The sequence below is a fragment of the Heterodontus francisci genome, chromosome 2 (assembly GCF_036365525.1).
Source record: "Heterodontus francisci isolate sHetFra1 chromosome 2, sHetFra1.hap1, whole genome shotgun sequence".
Lineage (NCBI taxonomy): Eukaryota > Metazoa > Chordata > Chondrichthyes > Heterodontiformes > Heterodontidae > Heterodontus > Heterodontus francisci.
This window is the reverse complement of record NC_090372.1, coordinates 94576586-94596302: the sequence shown is the minus strand read 5'-3', so window position 1 is coordinate 94596302 and position 19717 is coordinate 94576586. Positions and strand designations below refer to the sequence as shown.

At 43.2% G+C, this 19717-nt stretch overlaps 1 protein-coding gene across 3 annotated transcripts in view; it reads left to right on the top strand.

Moving 5' to 3' along the window:
* Window positions 1-19717, top strand: part of LOC137345649 (dynein axonemal heavy chain 11-like) — a 622812-nt gene that overhangs the window by 521626 nt on the left and 81469 nt on the right. For all 3 annotated transcript variants that reach the window (XM_068008891.1, XM_068008899.1, XM_068008902.1), the window contains 6 exons: window positions 1392-1596; window positions 5159-5323; window positions 6477-6617; window positions 13148-13318; window positions 15605-15727; window positions 17331-17524. In XM_068008891.1, the coding sequence (XP_067864992.1) occupies window positions 1392-1596; window positions 5159-5323; window positions 6477-6617; window positions 13148-13318; window positions 15605-15727; window positions 17331-17524 (999 nt within the window). The remainder of the gene's footprint in view (window positions 1-1391; window positions 1597-5158; window positions 5324-6476; window positions 6618-13147; window positions 13319-15604; window positions 15728-17330; window positions 17525-19717) is intronic.

Genomic DNA, 19717 nt, shown 5'->3' with positions numbered 1-19717 from the left:
CCTGGGATTTATTAATAGGGGCATAGAGTACAAGAGCAAGGAACTTATCTAATAGCTTGGCCTCAGCTGGAGTACTTCGTCCAGTTCTGGGCACCGCACTTTAGGAAAGACGTGAGGGCAAAGGAGAGAGTACAGAAAAGATTCATGAGAATGGTCCCAAGGATGAAGAATTTCAGTTATGAAGATGGATTGGAGACATTGCGACTGTTTTCCATGGAGAAGAGAAGGCTGAGAGGTGATTTGATAGAGGTATTCAAAATCATGAGGGGTCTGGACAGAGTAGATAGAGAGAAACTGTTCCCACTCATGTAAGGATTGAGAATGAGAGGGCACAGATTTAACGTATTTTGGAAGAGAAGCAAAAGTGACATGAGGAAAATTTTTTTCATGCAGCAAGTGGTTAAGGTCTGGAATGCAATGCCTGAGAACGTGGTGGAGGCAGGTTCAATTGAAGCATTCAAAAGGGAATAAGAAAGTTATATGAAACGGAAGAATACGCAGGGCTATGGGGAGAAGGCAGGGGAATGGAACTGCGGCAATTGTTCTTTCAGAGAGTCAGTGCAGATATGATGGGCCGAATTGCCTCCTTCTGCGCTGTAACGATTCTGTGTTGTACATCGGACCCTGATTGTCATTCTGAGGCACAAATAGGTGGAATGTGCACTGTGCCCGTTGCGCCCATTTGTACTGAATGGTGAGTGGCCATTGGTTGCTGCTCACAAAATAACCCCTGAAATATCTCTCTTTTTTGGGGTGAGGTAGAAGAGAGAAGCAGAAGCACTCTTCCTAAGCCCAGAAAAGAGTCTCGGCTGCTGCTGTGCCACCCGAACACCCCCACTGTGAAATCACCTGACCTTACACCCAGGCTCTAACTGTCGGTCAGTTCAATACGAGAACGAAAATTGATTTTCTGCCAGCCCTAGATCCCATTTACCAACTGCAGCTTGCTGGCAGAATGGGAATGATGCACAGGTCTCGAAATGGCTTGGACCTCCTATTGGCAAGAATAGACAGTCAGCAGGTGCACTGCACCTGTCGCTTGCTTGTTCTCTGCTAGTAGTTAAAAGGAAGGATAGTAATGGTTAGCAGTGAAAATTGTAGGAATGATCTTAACATTTGGGAGTCGGAAAAGCTTTACCTGAAGTGGAACAAAAATAAAAGCCAATCTCTTCCCCACCACCCTCATGGACCTAGTATATTTAAATGAGGCCTGGTATATAAAATAGCCTAAGCTTCACGTCAGCTGGCCCCACACCTTCTCCTCAGAGCCAGTTAAAATTGGGACTAAAATGTACAATTCCTCTACAGTAAGTCCACAAAGTAAAGAGCAGACATTAAAAATGGCTGCATTATATTTGTCCATCTAAAAAAATTATTCATTTATTTCTCAGATACATTAAGATTGGTGACAGAGAGTGTGAATTTAACAGCAGATTCCGACTCATTCTTCATACAAAGTTGGCCAACCCTCACTACAAACCTGAGATGCAGGCTCAGACTACTCTCATTAATTTTACTGTCACGAGGGATGGGCTCGAAGATCAGCTGCTTGCTGAAGTGGTCAGCACTGAGAGGCCGGATCTTGAACATTTGAAGGTACTCTACTTGTGAGGTGACCGTTGCCTCCCGATGGGACAGCTGTCGTTACGTTAGGTGCAATTGCAAAGAATTTCTGGTTCCTTTTCATCTTTTTAATGGGGTATGTTTCTGTTCATTTTGAACTTATGGGAAGAATGTTCGATATCTGGAGGTGGAAATTTCCAGTCAGCAACAGGCCCCCCCACGGCCAGGGGATGGAAGCAACCTCCTGCCATCAGAACGGGTCGGGGTGGGGTGGGAGGGGGATGCGGGCAGCAGTCTAGTTGGTTTTTAAATCCCCACAGCCTCGACTTATCAACGGCCACAGCTGCAGCTACAGGGCGTCCTTTGGGAGTGGATCTTTCCCCTTCACAATGGTGCTCTGGCAGCTGTGGCCAGCTTTTATTGAAGAAATTTTATAAGTTCTGTTTTTTGCCTGCATCGGCAGCACCCACCTCTGATGGTGGGGCTGCCACTCTCTCAGTGCTGAAGGGCCTCCTATTGGCCCTCCAGCCTCAGAAGCCCGCCTGCTGTCCTTAATTGGATGGTGCGCGCACACCCCGGCCACTAATTGACCATCCCTTCAAAAATCACGTCGGGCACCTGATGGCAATGCGATGTGGGGTCAAGGCCTGGAAATTCACCGAACGTCAGTGTCGCAACTCTGGAACAAAAAATTCTGCTCTATATGTTTGCAACAGTGTCTAAAATATATTTTTGAGTCAGGGATTAAGCAACTGATCATTTAAAATTACCTTGCCTGATGGTTAATAGATTGTATTATTTATACAAACTGTATTCCAGACAATACCATTCATTTTGTTCACTTAACATGGTGAGGAGGGGGGTTAAGGATAATAAAATAAGGATAATGGTTAGCACCGCAGCCTCACAGCTCCAGGGACCCGGGTTCGATTCTGGGTACTGCCTGTGCAGAGTTTGCAAGTTCTCCCTGTGTCTGCGTGGGTTTCCTCCGGGTGCTCCGGTTTCCTCCCACATGCCAAAGACTTGCAGGTTGATAGGTTAATTGGCCATTATAAATTGCCCCTAGTATAGGTAGGTGGTAGGGAAATATATAGGGACAGGTGGGGATGTGATAGGAATATGGGATTAGTGTAGGATTAGTATAAATGGGTGGTTGATGGTCGGCACAGACTCGGTGGGCCGAAGGGCCTGTTTCAGTGCTGTATCTCTAAACTAAAAAGAAAAAAAAGGAGAAATTTCAACCAATGTACAGATACTAGTATAAAATTACATGCATAGACCATGGGGATGGATTTTGAAATGCTGGCAGGGTCGGGACCGGGTGCATATTTGAAAAACACAGTCCCAGGGGTCATCTTCGGAACCCAATGCCTCTGGGACAGTCCAAAATTTTCAATGTGAGGGCAGTTGGGGTAGAGGAACGGGGAAGCTACTCACTTCTAATTCAGGGCCTATTGAGCTCATGGAGGAGCTCATTAAGGGACTGGGGTGGTCCGCACTGTAATTTTTAGTTAGGATTCCAGTGAGCCCGACCAGTCTGTTGCACGATAGTGCTAAGCTGTCGGTCTCACAGAGGGCAAACTTTATTCTTGGAAGATGAAATGTTTTGGGCCCATGGGAATCTGGCACCAGGCCAAACGCAGGACTTTTTTAATTTTGGAAGTGCAGCCTCACCTCTTTATTCTGCTGACTCTCCAAGGAGCTGCCTCCTCTCTTCGGCAAGACAGTGGCAGACCTCACCATGGCTGCTGTCTGCCTTTGCCGCTTATGCTCTGCAGGCTCCTCTCACCTCCTGCAGAGGCTCGCTGCCATTAATTGGACACTGAGTTCTCCTTCTGTCCAAATAGGGCAGTAACATTTAAAGATTGCATCACGTTAACGACACAGCTGAGGTGTGAGGTCGGGAACCCGATGCCCGGATGATTTCCAGATCTTGACCCCGTTTTGAAAGTTCAGCCCCATGCAAATGCATTTACATTGTTTCTTGAGATCTGCAATTTTTACATATCAGTGCAAATTGTCTTTCGCTTATCACTCACCTTGCATAAAAATTGAGTTGCATGTGTTCTGCATAACCAAGCTAAAGCTTTCAGCAGAGTTTATAGCAGGTTTTGAACATCAAAGGACAACAGTATTAGTGTTGAGCATTTCCATTTATTGCATCCCTTTACTGCATTAAACATTTCAGGCCTTATTTTAATCAAGCCTTCCCATTGCAAACAGGATGGGCAGTTGCTTAAAATAGCAGTCAAGGAATTTGCACAGTGTTCCCAAAGTTTTCATGCCTGCTGCCATTTTAACTGTAGGAATTCCAGCACTATTTGGGGCTTCCCACCAAAGGCAGGTGTGAAGTTAAATTGTGACAGCCAAGGGCTAACAACATCATTGGCCCCTTAGTTTTAACTTCAAATTACACAGCACCAATGTCATTAATGAAACCTGGCCTGAGGCAGCAGCGTGATCAGAAGAGGCCAAGGTAAGTAGCATTTTTTAATATTAATTGCACTAGAAGTGGCTTATGTGTATATGGGCATGACTGCAGAGAGGGCTGTCTGCAGTAGCTAATTGCTTTAGACTTTCTCTGTGAGCTCTGTGACCACTTGGATTAGGCAGGATTGAACTGTGTCCTTCTCTACAGCTCTTTGCCTGAGAACTGGTGGAGCATTACCCTGACATTGTGAAGCTGAGGAAGGCACCCCAAAAAGGCAGCGGTGCCATGCGATGTCAGAGAAAATGTAAAGTTTTCTTCATATAAGGGACATAGGCCCTTATCTTGCCTGGAGCAGTGTTGCTAAGTGGGGGAGGAGGGCAGAATTTCATGACTCCACAATGTGCATTTTTTTTAACAGCATGATCTCCGCCCAGAAGTCAGTCCAATTGACGGGCTTGGCTACCAGTTGAACAGGGAGCACTCCAGAGCAGTCAGTGGTTTGCGCGGGGGATCCAATCCCAAGGAAGACTGTAAGCTTGGAGGGCAGTGGGGGAAGCGCTCAAGTTCCTCCTGGCCCACAAGCTGTGCTGCAGGGACATTTACCTTTCCCCAAAGTTGTGCTCATCTCACTTCAGCTGCCGAGTATCCCGAGGCCCAGGAAATCTGGCTGTCCAGGGTTAAACCTGTCAAACAGGTTAAATTTGAGGTTGCCAGCCTCATTATAATATTAAAATGGTCAACACAACTCCTGGAAATGAGTTGGCTGTCTGACTCTCCCCCACCTGCCCCCACCCCACATCCCATCCCCATTAAATCTGGAAATGGGCGGGTTGGGATTGAGTTTGATATTTTTAAAAATTTAACGTCATTCAACCCCTACCCACCTGTTTTTTTGAGGGTCAGAATTCATCCATAGTGTCCCTCTATGCCAAACGCACTGTCAGTGGCTTTATCAGCAATCTCAGGTAAACATCGGATTTTAAAATTTCTACGGTAGTGATGAAAATTTTAAAAACTAGGCTTGAGACTTAAATTCAGTTAGATCCAAACAGAAAATAACACTAACAATAATATCTTGCAACCATTTTGTGTAAAGGATGTGCTTATGGTGGCACTGAAATTCAATTATTATGATGCACTGAACATTTTATTTTCTGTGCACAGTCTGAGTTGACTAAGCAGCAGAATTATTTTAAGATCGAGCTAAAACAACTTGAGGACGAGCTCCTTACTCGTTTGTCTGCTGCTGAGGGCAACTTCCTTGGTGACACGGAGCTGGTGGAGAGGCTAGAGACAACAAAGCTTACTGCAGCAGAGATTGAGCAGAAGGTAAAACAATGTAGTCTCATTACCAATGTTTTGGGGGATCTGTTGCATGGCTTAAATTGTATTCTGAATCCTAAAATGTATATAATTCCTCAAATTCAGTTGTCTGCAAATGTGGAAAGGATCAATTGTTATAATGGTAAAGAATTCTCACTACAGCAGATACTAGCCTGAAAATCCTCAATTTCCCAGCAGACGTCCATTGTAAGAGATTTGACAAATTTGTGGATTCAGATGGGACATGAAAACGTTGGGGTGTAAGTCCATCTCGAATGTTGATGCAAAATGCACAGTAGTGAATCGACAGCCTGGGTTCGATTCCGTTTAATTTTCTATTCGTTGAAGGACTTTTCAGCATCAGGGAGGTTCAGTGCTTTGAATCAAATTGGCGGGTGCTGGCACCATGCAGAATGCATTTGGTGCTCCTTCCATACTGCTTCCTGCTACAAAGTCCAGGGGAGGAGTCTTAGCCATCTATATGTCATTTACTATTTATTTATTTAGACATACAGCACTGAAACAGGCCCTTCGGCCCACCAAGCCTGTGCCGACCAACAACCACCCATTTATACTAATCCTACATTAATCCCATATTCCCTATTACATCCCCACCATTCTCCTACCGCCTACCTACACTAGGGGCAATTTATAATGGCCAATTTACCTATCAACCTGCAAGTCTTTGGCTATGGGAGGAAACCGGAGCACCCGGCGGAAACCGACACGGTCACAGGGAGAACTTGCAAACTCCGCACAGGCAGTACCCAGAACTGAACCCGGGTCGCTGGAACTGTGAGGCTGCGGTGCTAACCACTGCGCCACTGTGCCGCCCCAGATATACCACATATATACCTTTGCAACAGGCAAACCTTAGTGGTGCCTTTCTAGACTTTTGAATTTAAAGGAGTAGTTTTCTGACTTTGCACACCTGAGATAGACTTTGAGAAGACTTTGGGAGGAGAATTCCAGTAGTATAGAGTATGTGATCCAGGAGGTTTGTAAGTCTTAACTTACAAAGTACCTCTGCGCTACTGAATTCAGAATCCTCAAGGAATCCTGCCGCAACTCAATTCAATGCATCCAGGAGAGATGGAAAATGTGGATTTACTTGTGTTAGCTTTATAGAGTAATTCATTGAGAATCTGTTGTCGTACAGGTCAGTGAAGCAAAGGAGAACGAATTGAAGATCAACGGGGCTCGTGAGTGCTATCGGCCAGCAGCAGCAAGAGCTTCTCTTCTTTACTTCATCATCAATGATCTCAGAAAAATGAATCCAATTTACCAATTTTCACTCAAGGTACTAAATTTACACACAAAACTAAATTAGTCATTTCCCACAGAAAAAAAAGGACAGAAGATAGAGTAGGAATAAACGGGTCATTGTCAGGTTGGCAGGCTGCAACTAGTGAGGTACCGCATGGATCAGTGCTTGGGCCTCAGTTATTTACAGTCCATTATCAATGGCTTAGATGAAGGAATTGAGTGTAATGGATCCCAAGTTTACTGATGATACAAAGTTAGGTGGGTAAGAAAGCTGTGAGGAGGTTGCAAAGAGGCTGCAAAAGGACTTAGACAGGTTAAATGATTGGGCAAGAATGTGGCAGATGGAATATAATGTGGAGAAATGTGAAGTTATCTACTTTGGTGGAAAAAATAGAAAAGCAGAATATTTCTTAAATGGTAAGAGACTGGGAAATGTTTGTATTCAGAGGGATCTGGGTACACAAATCACAAAAAGTTAACATGTAGGTATAGCTAGCAATTAGGAAAGCATTAGGTTTGTTAGCCTTTATTGCAAAGGGATTGGAGTACAAGAGTAAAGAAGTCTTACTGCAATTATATAGGACCTTGGTGCGACCACACCGGGAGTACTGTGTACAGTTTAGGTCTCCTGACCTAAAGAAGAATATACTTGCCTTAGTAGATTGCATGCAACAAAGGTTCACTAGGCTGATTCCAGAGGTGAGGAGTTTGTCCTTTGAGGAGAGATAGAGTAGGCTAGGGATATATTCCCTAGTGTTTAGAAGAATGAGAAGTGATCTCATTGAAACATATAAAATTCTTAAAGAGCTAGGCTGGGTAGGTGCTGGGAAGATGTTTCCCCTTTGGGGAGTCTAGAACCAGGGGTCACAGTCTCAGAATAAGGGTTTGCCCCTTTAGGACTGAAATGAGGAGAGATTTCCTCCCTCATAGGGTTGTGAACCTTTGGAATTCTCTACTGCAGAGAGATCTAGATGTTCAGTTTTTGAGTATATTCAAACAGAGATTAACAGATGTTTGGATACTAACTCACTTAACCTGGGAGCGGAGCGGCGGCTGGCGGACCTGTGAGGAAGCTGATCCGGAGCGGTGCTCGAGGCCCTCATTCACTTACCTGGGAGAAGAGCGGAGCGGCGGCTGGCGGACCTGTGAGGAAGCTGTTCTGGAGCGGCGGCTGTAAATAAAGAGCGGGGCCCGAGGCCCTCATTCACTTACCTGGGAGCAGAGCGGAGTGGTGGCTGGTGGACCTGCAAGGAAGCTGATCCAGAGCTGGGGCAGGTTCCCTGTTTGTCTCGGTGTGCGCTGAGACTCGAAAGAGGTAAAAAAACAACTTAGTGACATCACGGGAATTCTGCAAGGTAAGTAACAGCTGTTAGTGCATTTAAATAGCTTAAAAAAGGGGATAGTTTTTTTTTAAAAACTCAAGTGATAAGGTGAGTAGTACTAAAGGGTGTTTTTTAATTTATTTTTTAATTAGTGTAATTTATTAAGGACTTTAGATTGTACTGGGTAGTGTTTGGAGTAGAACAAGGCCCCTAGTGTAATTAATATTTTTTAAAGGGAGTAACTAATTAATTTAAAGGTAAGTCATGGCAGGAGAGCTTGCACCTGCGATACGCTCCTCCTGCACTATGTGGGAAATCAGGGATGCTTCCTGTGTCCCTGACAACCATGTGTGCAGGAAATGTATCCATCTGCAGCTACTGACTACCCGCATTACGGAGCTAGAGCTGCGGGTGGATTCACTGTGGAGCATCCGCGATGTTGAGGACGTCGTGGATAGCACGTTTAGAGAGGTGGTCACACCGCAGGTAATGGCAGAACAGGCAGAAAAGGGATGAGTGACCACCAGGCGGAGTAGTAAGCGCAGGCAGATAGAACAGGAGTTCCCTGCGGCCATCCCCCTCTCAAACAGATGTACCGCTTTGGATACTGTTGTGGGGGGGATGGCCTCCCAGGGGAAAGCAACAACAGCCAGGTCTGTGGCACCAAGGATGGCTTTGCTGCACGGCAGGGGGGGAAAAGAAGTGGAAGAGCTATAGTGATAGGGGATTCTACCGTAAGGGGTACAGATAGGTGTTTCTGTGGCCGCAAACGTGACACCAGGATGGTATGTTACCTCCCTGGTGCTAGGGTCAAGGACATCACGGAGCGGCTGCAGGGCATTCTGAAGGGGGAGGGTGAGCAGCCAGAGGTCGTGGTACACATTGGTACCAACGACATAGGTAGAAAAAGGGATGAGGTCCTGCAACAAGAATTTAGGAAGCTAGGTAGCAGATTAAAAAGCAGGTCCTCTAAAGTAGTAATCTCAGGATTACTCCTGGTGCCACATGCTAGTGAGTTTAGAAATACGAGGATAGAGCAGATGAATGCGTGGCTGAGGAGATGGTACAGGAGGGAGGGCTTTAGTTTCCTGGATCACTGGGTCTGTTTCTGGCAAAGGTGGGACCTATACAAGTTGGACGGGTTGCACCTGAATCAGAATGGGACAAGCATCCTTGCTGGGAGGTTTGCTAGTGCTGTTGGGGGGGAGGTTTAAACTAATTTGGCAGGGGGATGGGATACAGAGTGGAGGTACAGTAAGGGGTAATATAGAACATAAACTGAGTCAGTTTGGAAGGCAGAGCAAATATAAACCTGATAAGGCACAAGTGAAAAATGCAAGGCTGGATTGCATCTATTTCAATGCAAGTAGTCTTACTAGTAAGGCAAATGAATTAAGGGCATTGATTAGCACATGGGAATATGATATTATTGCTATCACAGAGACATGGTTGAGGGAGGGTCAGGACTGGCAACTCAATATTCCCCGGTATAGAATCTTCAGGCGCAACAGGGGAGGGAATAAAAGAGGAGGTGGCATTGCACTGTTGATCAAGGAGTCAATTACTGCAGTAAGGAGGGATAATATCTTACAAGGTTCCTCAAATGAGGCCATTTGGGTAGAAATTAAAATACAAAAAGGGGGCAATCACTTGGCTGGGTGTATACTACAGGGCTCCAAACAGTCAGGATGAGATAGAGGAGCAGATATGTAGGCAAATCTCGGAGAGGTGTCAAAATGATAGGGTAATAATAGAAGAGGATTTCAACTTCCCCGATATCAACTGGGATAGTCTTAGTGCAAAAGGCTTAAAGAGGGCAGAATTCTTAAAATGCATCCAGGAGAGCTCTTTGAGCCAGTACATAGAATGTCCTACAAGAGAAGGGGCAGTACTGGACCTAATCCTAAGGAATGAAGCTGGACAAGTGGTAGAAGTGTCAGTCAGGGAGCATTTCGGGGATAGTGACCATAACTCTAAGATTTAAGGTCGTTATGGAAAAGGATAAAGACGGGCCGGAAATAAAGGTAATGAATTGGGGGAAGGCCGATTTCAATATGATAAAACAGAATCTGGGACTGGGAGCAACTACTTGTAGGAAAGTCTACATCACATCAGTGGGAGTCATTCAAAGAGGAAATTGTGAGAGTTCAGAGCCAACATTACCCGTTAAGGTGAAGGGTAGGACCAACAGGTCCAGGGAACCCTGGATGTCAAGGGATATTGAGGATTGGATCAGGGAAAAAAAGGAGGCTTACGGCAGATCTGAAAACAGCGGAGGCACTAGAGGAGTATATAAAGTGTAGGGGGGCACTTAAAAAGTAATTAGAAGAGTGAAGAGGGTATACGAAAAAACACTGGCGGGCAAGATAAAGGAAAATCCTAAGGCGTTTTATAAGTATATTAAGGGCAAGAGGATAACCAGGGAAAGAGTAGGGCCCATTAGGGACCAAAGTGGCAATCTTTTTGTGGAGCCGGAGGACATAGGTGAGGTTTTAAATGATTATTTTTCATCAGTGTTCACTATGGAAAAGGATGATGTAGGTGTAGAGATCAGGGAGGGGGATTGTGATATACTTAAACATGTTAGCATTGAAAGGGAGGAAGTATTAGCTGTTTTAGCAGGCTTAAAAGTGGATAAATCCCCAGGCCCAGATGAGATGTATCCCAGGCTGTTATGTGAGGCAAGGGAGGAGATAGCAGGGGCTTTGACACAAATTTTCAAATCCTCTCTGGGCACAGGAAAGGTACCAGAGGACTGGAGAACAGCGAATGTGGTACCATTATTCAAGAATGGTAGCAGGGATAAACCAGGTAATTACAGGCCAGTGAGTCTAACATCAGTGGTTGGGAAAATATTGGAAAAAATTCTGAAGGACAGGATTAATCTCCACTTGGAGAGGCAGGGATTAATCAGGGATAGTCAGCATGGCTTTGTCAGGGGGAGATCGTGTCTACCTAACGGTTGAATTTTTCGAGGAGGTGACTAGATGTGTAGATGAGGGTAAAGCAGTAGATGTAGTCTACATGGATTTCAGTAAGGCTTTTGATAAAGTCCCGCAAGAGAGATTGGTTAAGGAGGTAAGAGTCCCTGGGATCCAGGGCAATTTGGCAAATTGGATCCAAAATTGGCTTAGTGGCAGGAGGCAGAGGGTAATGGTCGAGGGCTGTTTTTGCGAGTGGAAGCCTGTGACCAGTGGTGTACCGCAGGGATCGGTGCTGCGACCATTGCTGTTTGTAGTGTACATTAATGATTTAGACGTGAATATAGGAGGTATGATCAGTAAGTTCGCAGATGACACGAAAATTGGTGGTGTTGTAAATAGTGAGGAGGAAGTCCTTAGATTACAGGGAGATATAGATGGGCTGGTAAGATGGGCAGAGCAGTGGCAAATGGAATTTAATCCTGAGAAGTGTGAGGTGATGCATTTTGGGAGTACTAACAAGGCAAGGGAATATACAATGGATGGTAGGACCCTAGGAAGTACAGAAGGTCAGAGGGACCTTGGTGTACATTTCCAGAGATCACTAAAGGCAGCAGCACAGGTAGATAACGTGGTTAGGAAGGCATATGGGATACTTGCCTTTATTATTCGAGGCATAGAACATAAGAGCAGGGAGGTTATGATGGAGCTGTATAAAACGCGAGTTGGGCCACAGTTGGAGTGCTGTATACAGTTCTGGTCACCACACTATAGGAAGGATGTGATTGCACTGGGGAGGGTGCAGCGGAGATTCACCAGGATGTTGCCTGGGCTGGAGCATTTCAGCTATGAAGAGAGACTGAAAAGGCTAGGGTTGTTTTCCTTGGAGCAGAGAAGGCTGAGGGGGGACATGATTGAGGTATACAAGATTATGAGGGGCATTGATAGGTTAGATATGAAGAAACTTTTTCCCTTAGCAGATGGGTCAAGAACCAGGGGGCATAGATTTAAGGTAAGGGGTAGGAGGTTTAGAGGGGATTTGAAGAAAAATGTTTTCACCCAGCAGGTGGTTGGAATCTGGACCGCACTGCCTGAAGAGGTGGTGGAAGCAGGAACCATCACAACATTTAAGAAGTATTTAGATGAGCACTTGAAACGCCATAACATACAAGGCTACGGGCCAAGTGCAGGAATATGGGATTAGAATAGTTGGGTGCTGAATGGCCGGCACAGACACGATGGGCCGAAGGGCCTGTTTCTGTGCTGTATGACTCTATGACTAAGGGAATCAAGGGATATGGGTATAGTGACGAATTGTGTGTAGCTGAGGTAAAAGATCAGCCACGATTTTATTAAATAACACAGTAGGCTAGAACGGCTGAATGGCCTACTTCTGCTTCCATTACTTATGTTCTTATGAAATTAACCACTTCCCACAGGGTTGGAGGGAAGCTGGAGAATGAGTTGTCCTAAAGGACGCTTGGGCAGCTTCAAATGACTAGCTATAAAACAGCACTGGTAGTGTGGGAAATTGAATTTTCTTAGCAAATGGGGATGGGCCACTAAATAGGTATGCTTTACTTTTCAGTATGCTTTACAATTATCATATATTTGAGAATCTCTATTCCTCAATCTGATTTAATTTACAGTAGAATCACCATCAACTGTATTAAAGTAAAATACATATGAACACTTCATATTTATGTTACATTAGAAGCAAGATTTTGCTCCCGCTGTACAATCGAAATCACCATTTTGAATGGAGGTGAATGACTAAACTGTTTGGAGACAGATCTACTTTCCAAACAATGCATGTTATAGCAACAGGCAGCAAAGGGCTTACTTTAAGAATATGTGCTCTCATCAGAGAACCTCACTCATCGAGAGAATATATCATGAAATTATTCTATCCATTAATTTTAATGGACGGGAAATCACAGCAAATATGCTTGCAGTTTGTCTATATTGCATTTTCCGTATGGGAGCAAGAATTTGTAAAATCGCCCCACAGAGGTCCAACCTTTTGCCTTATCTGAAAACAAAAAAAGATGTATGACATAATTCGAGGTTGAGAGGTTCATGGATTGATTCCACATTCTGTTGAGAATTGCTAAATAAAGTATCAATAAGATTTTAAGAATTAGAATGAACAGATTTAGTAGCGCTGTGCCATGAAGAAGAATGGTGTATTGACCATGTGCTGTCCTACAGGAAGAGAAAATCAGAGGAAACTATACTCCCCATATCTCTAAGATGCCATATAAAGTGGTAATCACACTATTGCCAGTTGCATAACTGACTTTTCTTTTAATTTTCTTTAGGCCTTTAACATTGTATTTCATAAAGCTATTAAACGGACAGAACAGTCAGAGGATCTGAAGGAGCGAGTAGCAAACCTTACAAACTGCATCACATACTCTGTGTTTCTCTATACTAGCAGAGGTCTCTTTGAAAGGGACAAGGTTGTATTTATTTCTCATACAACTTTCCAGGTGTGTATGTTTTTTTTCAGTTCAGAATGACTCTGGTATTATAGTTATTCCAAAGCATTGTTGCTTGCTTCACTACATTTCCAGCATAATGTATGACCAGTAGGTGTTGCAATCCACCGTCTAACAGCAGAATAGATTATCAAACCCTTGGGTCTTCATCAATAACACATCTATAGGAATATCTATCACAAGAGTGTTAATTGTGCAATCATTTTCTCCTATTGATGTTGCTAATGAGATTGCTGTATAATCAGTCAGTAACTTATATTTTCTTTTGCTTGTCAACATAAATTTCTTATTTGGAGTAGGAATTCCTGGATGACCTTGGTCCTTTAATATATTTTTACCAACAGGGAATTAAACTTCCTAAGTAGATCACAACAAATTTATTTTAGTGCAAGGAAGTTATGTTTGCCAGTATAACACATTCACAGAAAACTGAATTGAAAGCTGAGTCTTATAAGCATATGGTAGGCTGCAGTAAAATCTATTTGGCATCTGCAAAGATAGAAACTTGATTGCAGTGATATGTTATGAGACCTTGTTCCAACTGCAGTCTCCAATAATTAAACATTTGATCTTGACAAATTGTTGGCAGAAATAATCCAGTTTTAGATTACTTTTACACGTTTAATGTGTATTATATGGTTGCATTCCCATTCTGAATGTCTTGATGGTAGTGAAACAAGATTGGCCTAAGTGTTGTGAAGGTTCTGCCATTACAGATTCCCACAAACAGAAATTCTCTGATCATTTCCTATTTTGTCGTTGTGTACTGCCATTTAAATTTTTTCATGTTGAAATGTTCCACTGTAAACCATTTTTGAAAAGGACAATGGCGTACCTCTCAAAAAACAGGATAAAATCCTGCATTTTGCACATGGGGTTTATCGAACAATTCATGCACTAAAAAAAGTCCAAAGTTTTCCCAACCAGTGTGACTCACAAATAAGTATGACCAGATGAAAATAAGAGCTCTGAAATTTTGTGAAGGTTTTCCCAGTCTCCTGCCATAACTCTAGCAGGGCACTGATGTGACCACCACCCCACACAATAAAGAGAGGTAACCTTGTATAACCTGGAATTTCAGTGCCAAATTATTTAAGTAAAATTAGCCAGAATAGTCTCATTAAAAATGGTCCTGGATGAATATTATTATTAACTTATCCTATTTTTCCTTCCTTTATCTTTGTTTTAACCCCTTTCTTATTAAATAATAAATTTTCCAACAATATTTCTGCCCTTACGTTGTATCAAAACTCTCCTTTTCGACCTCTTTATATTGGAACTTCTGTGAAGAAGTATCCAATAATGAGTTTTATACGTGGCTACAAGATACCTTGGCTTAGTGTATGAAATAAAATGATAAACATTCATCAGCCCAAGGACCAAAATGAAGCATTTTCTCTCATTTTAACTTGGCAGTGATTCTTTTAATTCAGTCACAATACATAAGGGGGGTCATTTTGACTATGTGATAGCAAATCTGCAAAGTAAATTAATGGAAATAAAAATCATGAGAGATGTCGATTGGCTATCATATGTTTTACACTATTGTTCAAAGTTACCCCAGAGTTAAAAATAAGTTGCATTCAGAAATCATGTCCATCGCCTATCTCGATACAGAGTTGCAAGGACTGTTAATCAGATTGGTCTCTGATAGTTTGAGTAAGGAACCAAGGCATACAATTCAAAGACAATCAACTGTGTGATTTGTTCAGTTTTTTGTGTGGATGCTTTTGGATTTACTTAATAGTTTTTCAAACCCAGGGCGCCTCAGCCACTGTTCTGGGGAGTGCATAAATGGGGAGTGCAGTGTTCAAATCAGAGAAAGTGTTTGGTTTGAAAGAGTCCAGATTAGTTAGGTCACATATTTGGTAAAAATATAAGAAAAATTACATATATATGTGTGAAATAAATGCAACTTATATAATATATGTTTTAAAACTATTAGCATTAAACCTTTTTTCCTATTAAAGGAACTATTACTTTTTTTTTACTGTTATTCATTTTTTCATCTCAATAAATTTGTTTGGCAGTTAAAGCCTATTACAAGGTCAATTTTTAGTGCGACTTTGAAAAATTCCAATTGAATTTGGGATAAATCCAGTAACTAACAGAAGTTTTTCTGTTATCTTGGACACGCTATTGGAAACTTACCTAGATATCAGGCCCAGTGAATGGTCAATAGGGAGCTAAAATTCACCCACGAGAGTTTATCTGACATGTATAAGAAGGATAGGAAAGTCCCCAAGCACAACTTCTTAAAATTGTTTTATTTTCCAGATCCTGTTGATGAACAATGAAATAGATCTGGAGGAGCTAGACTTTTTCCTGAGATTCACTGTTGAGCAAACATACAAGAGTCCTGTTGATTTTCTCTCCATTCAATCTTGGAGTGCCATCAAGGTCATTTTAGCATTAAATTCTTCTTGCTGCTTACACCTCTGTGAAGCAACTTCTGGCGTTTTCTACATTAACGGCCCTATATAAATACACATATAAGTTGTTGTATATGTTCTTATTATTAGAATCAAATTCAGAGTATGTCCAGTTGGAATGCTAAATTAATAAGACAATTTGAGGCTAACACAAATCTACCACAGTCTGAACTCAGGACATCCCACTATTATTCTTGCTTTGAAAGAAAAGCAGATTGTGCTAAATTTTTGTCTCAGTATTTGGGTATAAATCATTGCCTGGTGCAGTGAGAAGAAAATTGGACAGGAAGGACCATATGCCGGTCATGGAGCCTGCCCAATTTTCCTTCCATCTAAAATGTGCTAGTCCAAGAGTAATTTCACATTTATTTTGGCTACAAATACAGTACAGTTCTCTAGCAGATCTGCGCTAGAATATCCCTCATCTATTTCTCATTGACATGCTTCCCCTTGGTGACACATCCAAATTCACAATGCCAGATCTCACATGTATGCTGGTGAATATCCAGCTCTGCCTCACCAGAACCTCTGTCAACCCCTCCACTATTTCTGATTTGTTATGCTGCTTGTCCAGGATCCAATACTGACAGAAATTTCCTCCAATTAAATATTGGGAAGACCAAAGCCAGTGTCTCCATCCCCGCCATAACTTCATTCCCTTCCATCCCCCTCCGACCATTGCCTGAGGCTGACCAAGGCTATTTGCAACCTCAGCATTCTGTTTGACCTGAGCTGTGCTGCTGACCCTGTTTTCCCTCCATCATCAATACCTCCTACTTCTACCTCCATAATAAAGCCCATCTCTGCCCCTGTCTCAGCCCATCTTGTACTCAGATCTGTTGTGGGTATCTTCTACTCTGCTTTTGTTGCCACTAGACTCGACTATTCCAATGCTCTCCTAGCCAGCCTCCAATCTTTTACCCTCTGTAAACTTGAACGCATTTTAAACACTGTTGCCTGTATCCTAACTTGCATCGTCCCATTCACCCATCACCCCAGTGCTTGCCAACCTTAACATTTAAAATACGTATTCTTGTGTTCAAATCCCTCCAAGGCCTCATGCCTTCCCATCTCTGTAACTTCTTTCAGCCCTGTAACCCTCCTAGAAATCTGTGTTCCTTCAATTATGGCCTCTTGTGCATCCCCAATTTCCTTCACACCACAATTGGCATCCGGGTCTCCATCTGTCTAGGACATAAGCTCTGGAATTCCCTCCATAAACCTCTCCACGTCTTTTCTCCTTAAAGATGCTTTTTAAAACCTATGCCTATGACCAAGATTTTAGTGCCATCCTAAATCTCCTTCTGTGGGACAGTGTCAAATCTTGTCTGATAACACTCGGTGAAGTGCCTTGGATGTTTTTCTGCATTAAAGGAACTACATAAATAAGAGTTGCTGTTGAGCTGGGAAAAAGAGCAGATAAAAGCGTGGTTGTTAGAAGTGTAATAGTGGTGAAGCAATAAAGGAGGTCTGAACAAGGATCTCACACATTCCGGTACTCCTTTTCCCACGAGTGGTATAAAATCTGTAGATTGAAAATGATGCAAGTGTATCCTTTTGAATATTTTTAGACTATGGCAATGATGGATGAGTTCCATGGGTTAGACAGAGACATTGAAGGCTCAGCCAAACGCTGGAAGAAGTTTGTTGAATCAGAATGCCCTGAGAAGGAAAAGTTTCCTCAGGAATGGAAAAAGAAGAACTCCCTTCAGAAACTTATTATGCTGAGAGCATTGCGACCTGACAGGATGACATATGCAGTGAGGTAATTGCACCAAATGATGTAAAGAATGTGTGTAGTGATGTAAGGGCTTAGTTGCTAGGTTTTTCAAAACATGCAACCCAACTTCAAACTGATGCATCACTCATGGTCTGCATTGTTGATCATTAGTGATTTTCACTGAAAAATTAGCCCATTATGTTTTTTTCTGATATTTATCTGATTTTTCACCCTTTTTGGTATGTCGTTATCTTTGAATTTCCAGGTTTTGAATGTATTTTATTCAGATTTGAGTGCTGGTTCTTCTGTCCCAGAAATTTCCTTTTTGGGATTTAGGTGCAACTGGTTGGCAGGGGGGCTAAAGTCATCAGAAATGTGATTGCATCCAGAAGCCAGTTCCACCGATCCAACATCCATGTTTAACTCAGGCGCATTTGGCTTCATGCATGCGTCCCCCTCCAGAGAAGTGGTGATTTGAATATTTTAATCCATGAAGTAGTGATATTTTAACTGTACATGCATGGGTTTTCTGGGTTTCCTGAAACTCATCGTTGAAACCAAGGCAAGAAGAGAACAACAATTTATGGGGCTCAGTAAAAGTCAGCCAATACAGCAATACAGTCATTGCCAATGTTCCATGTAAGCTGTGCAGGTGCGCAGCCGTGCAGCAACCCAGAAGGAAATACACAGGCTGCACACAATTTGTCACCTTTAAGATACAATGTGGCCGCAGCCACACAGAAACACTTAAAGATAAAGATAATGTCCAATGAAATAAATAAATTAGCGCTCAAAGCTTCTTTCTTACCTACCATTGGGAAAGGATTTGTCGAGAGTACTTGTGCTGAGAGGTTAATTTCTGTATTTTGGAGGTATTGCGACTCAAGATCAGGATTGGTAGTGCCATGGTTGCCTTAGGTCAGACTTTGGACATAGAGCAAGATGACTGTCAGCAGCTGCAACAGCCTGCAGCTGGTCAGCAGAGAGGGGAACAGCAGCAGAGTGGTCCAGCTCAGGAGGCAATACCTGCGTAACAGGGTGTAAAGCAAAGACTCAGTCTCCTTGACCTCTCAGAAGAGTAGTGCTCCCGAAGGCTGAGCTTGTCACGTCAGGCAGTAGCAGATATCTGCAGCCTCCTGGAAGAAGACCTGCTCGCTGCTGCACCTGGTGCCCACGCATTTCCAATTAATGTGAAAGTAATCACCGTCCTCAACTTGTTGCCTCCGATCCTTCCAGGATTGTACTGGAGAGATATCTATGATCCCCTAGTTGGCTGCACATAAATGCAAAAAGCAGGTCACTGACCGGTCAATCGCCAGTGCCAGCAGTTATGTCAACTTGGCCTGTGGTGACGCAAGTCAGAATGAACAGGCGCTTGGTTTTGCATCTCTGGTTTGTTTCTCACAGGTGCAGGGCGTCATCAACTGCAAACAGTGGCAATCCGCGCATCCCCAGATCAACCAAACGTATTCAGAGACTAAGGGGTTCCGTTCTATCAATGTGCAGCTAGTGTACGCCCATAAGATAAAATTTATGCAGGTGCGTGTCAGATTCCCAGGAGCTGCCATGAAGCTTTCATCCTGTTGAATTCCGGGCTCCCAGACTTCTTTGGACCTGCAAGCAGACTTAAAGGGTGACTGCTAGGAAACAAGGGATATCCCCTTCAAACCTGGCTGACGACACCAGTGAGAAACCCAACCAATAAAGCTCGAGAGCGGTACAGTGAAAACTATGTGACAGCCATTGAACAAGCGATCAACAAGCTCAAGATATGTTTCAGTTGCCTGGACAAATCTGGAGGTGCTCTTCAGTACTTGCCATCCAGGGTCTCCAGAATGATTGTGGTGTGTACTACGCTCTGCACAACATTGCTTGCAGAAAGGATTGGACCTTTAGGAGGAAAAAGGCACTGTGCACACATCGAATCTGAGGAGAAGGAGAAAGATGTTGACCCCAAAGCAGCACCAGCTGCTCACATTGCTACCTAGGATGCCAGGGATTCAGATGTAGTTGTAAGGTTCAGTTAATTACCACCAATTACTACGGATGTAGAAATCAAATTCCCCCCCCCCCCCCAATGGTCCGCATCAACTCATGTCTTCCCATTCATCAACAAGCAACTGGAAAGGTGAGTTGCCACCCATAAACCAAGAATGAGAAACATGGGAAAGTGGTGCAAAGCAATACATTTTACATGATTCTACAAAAGAATAGAATCTTAACAACATAACATTTTCT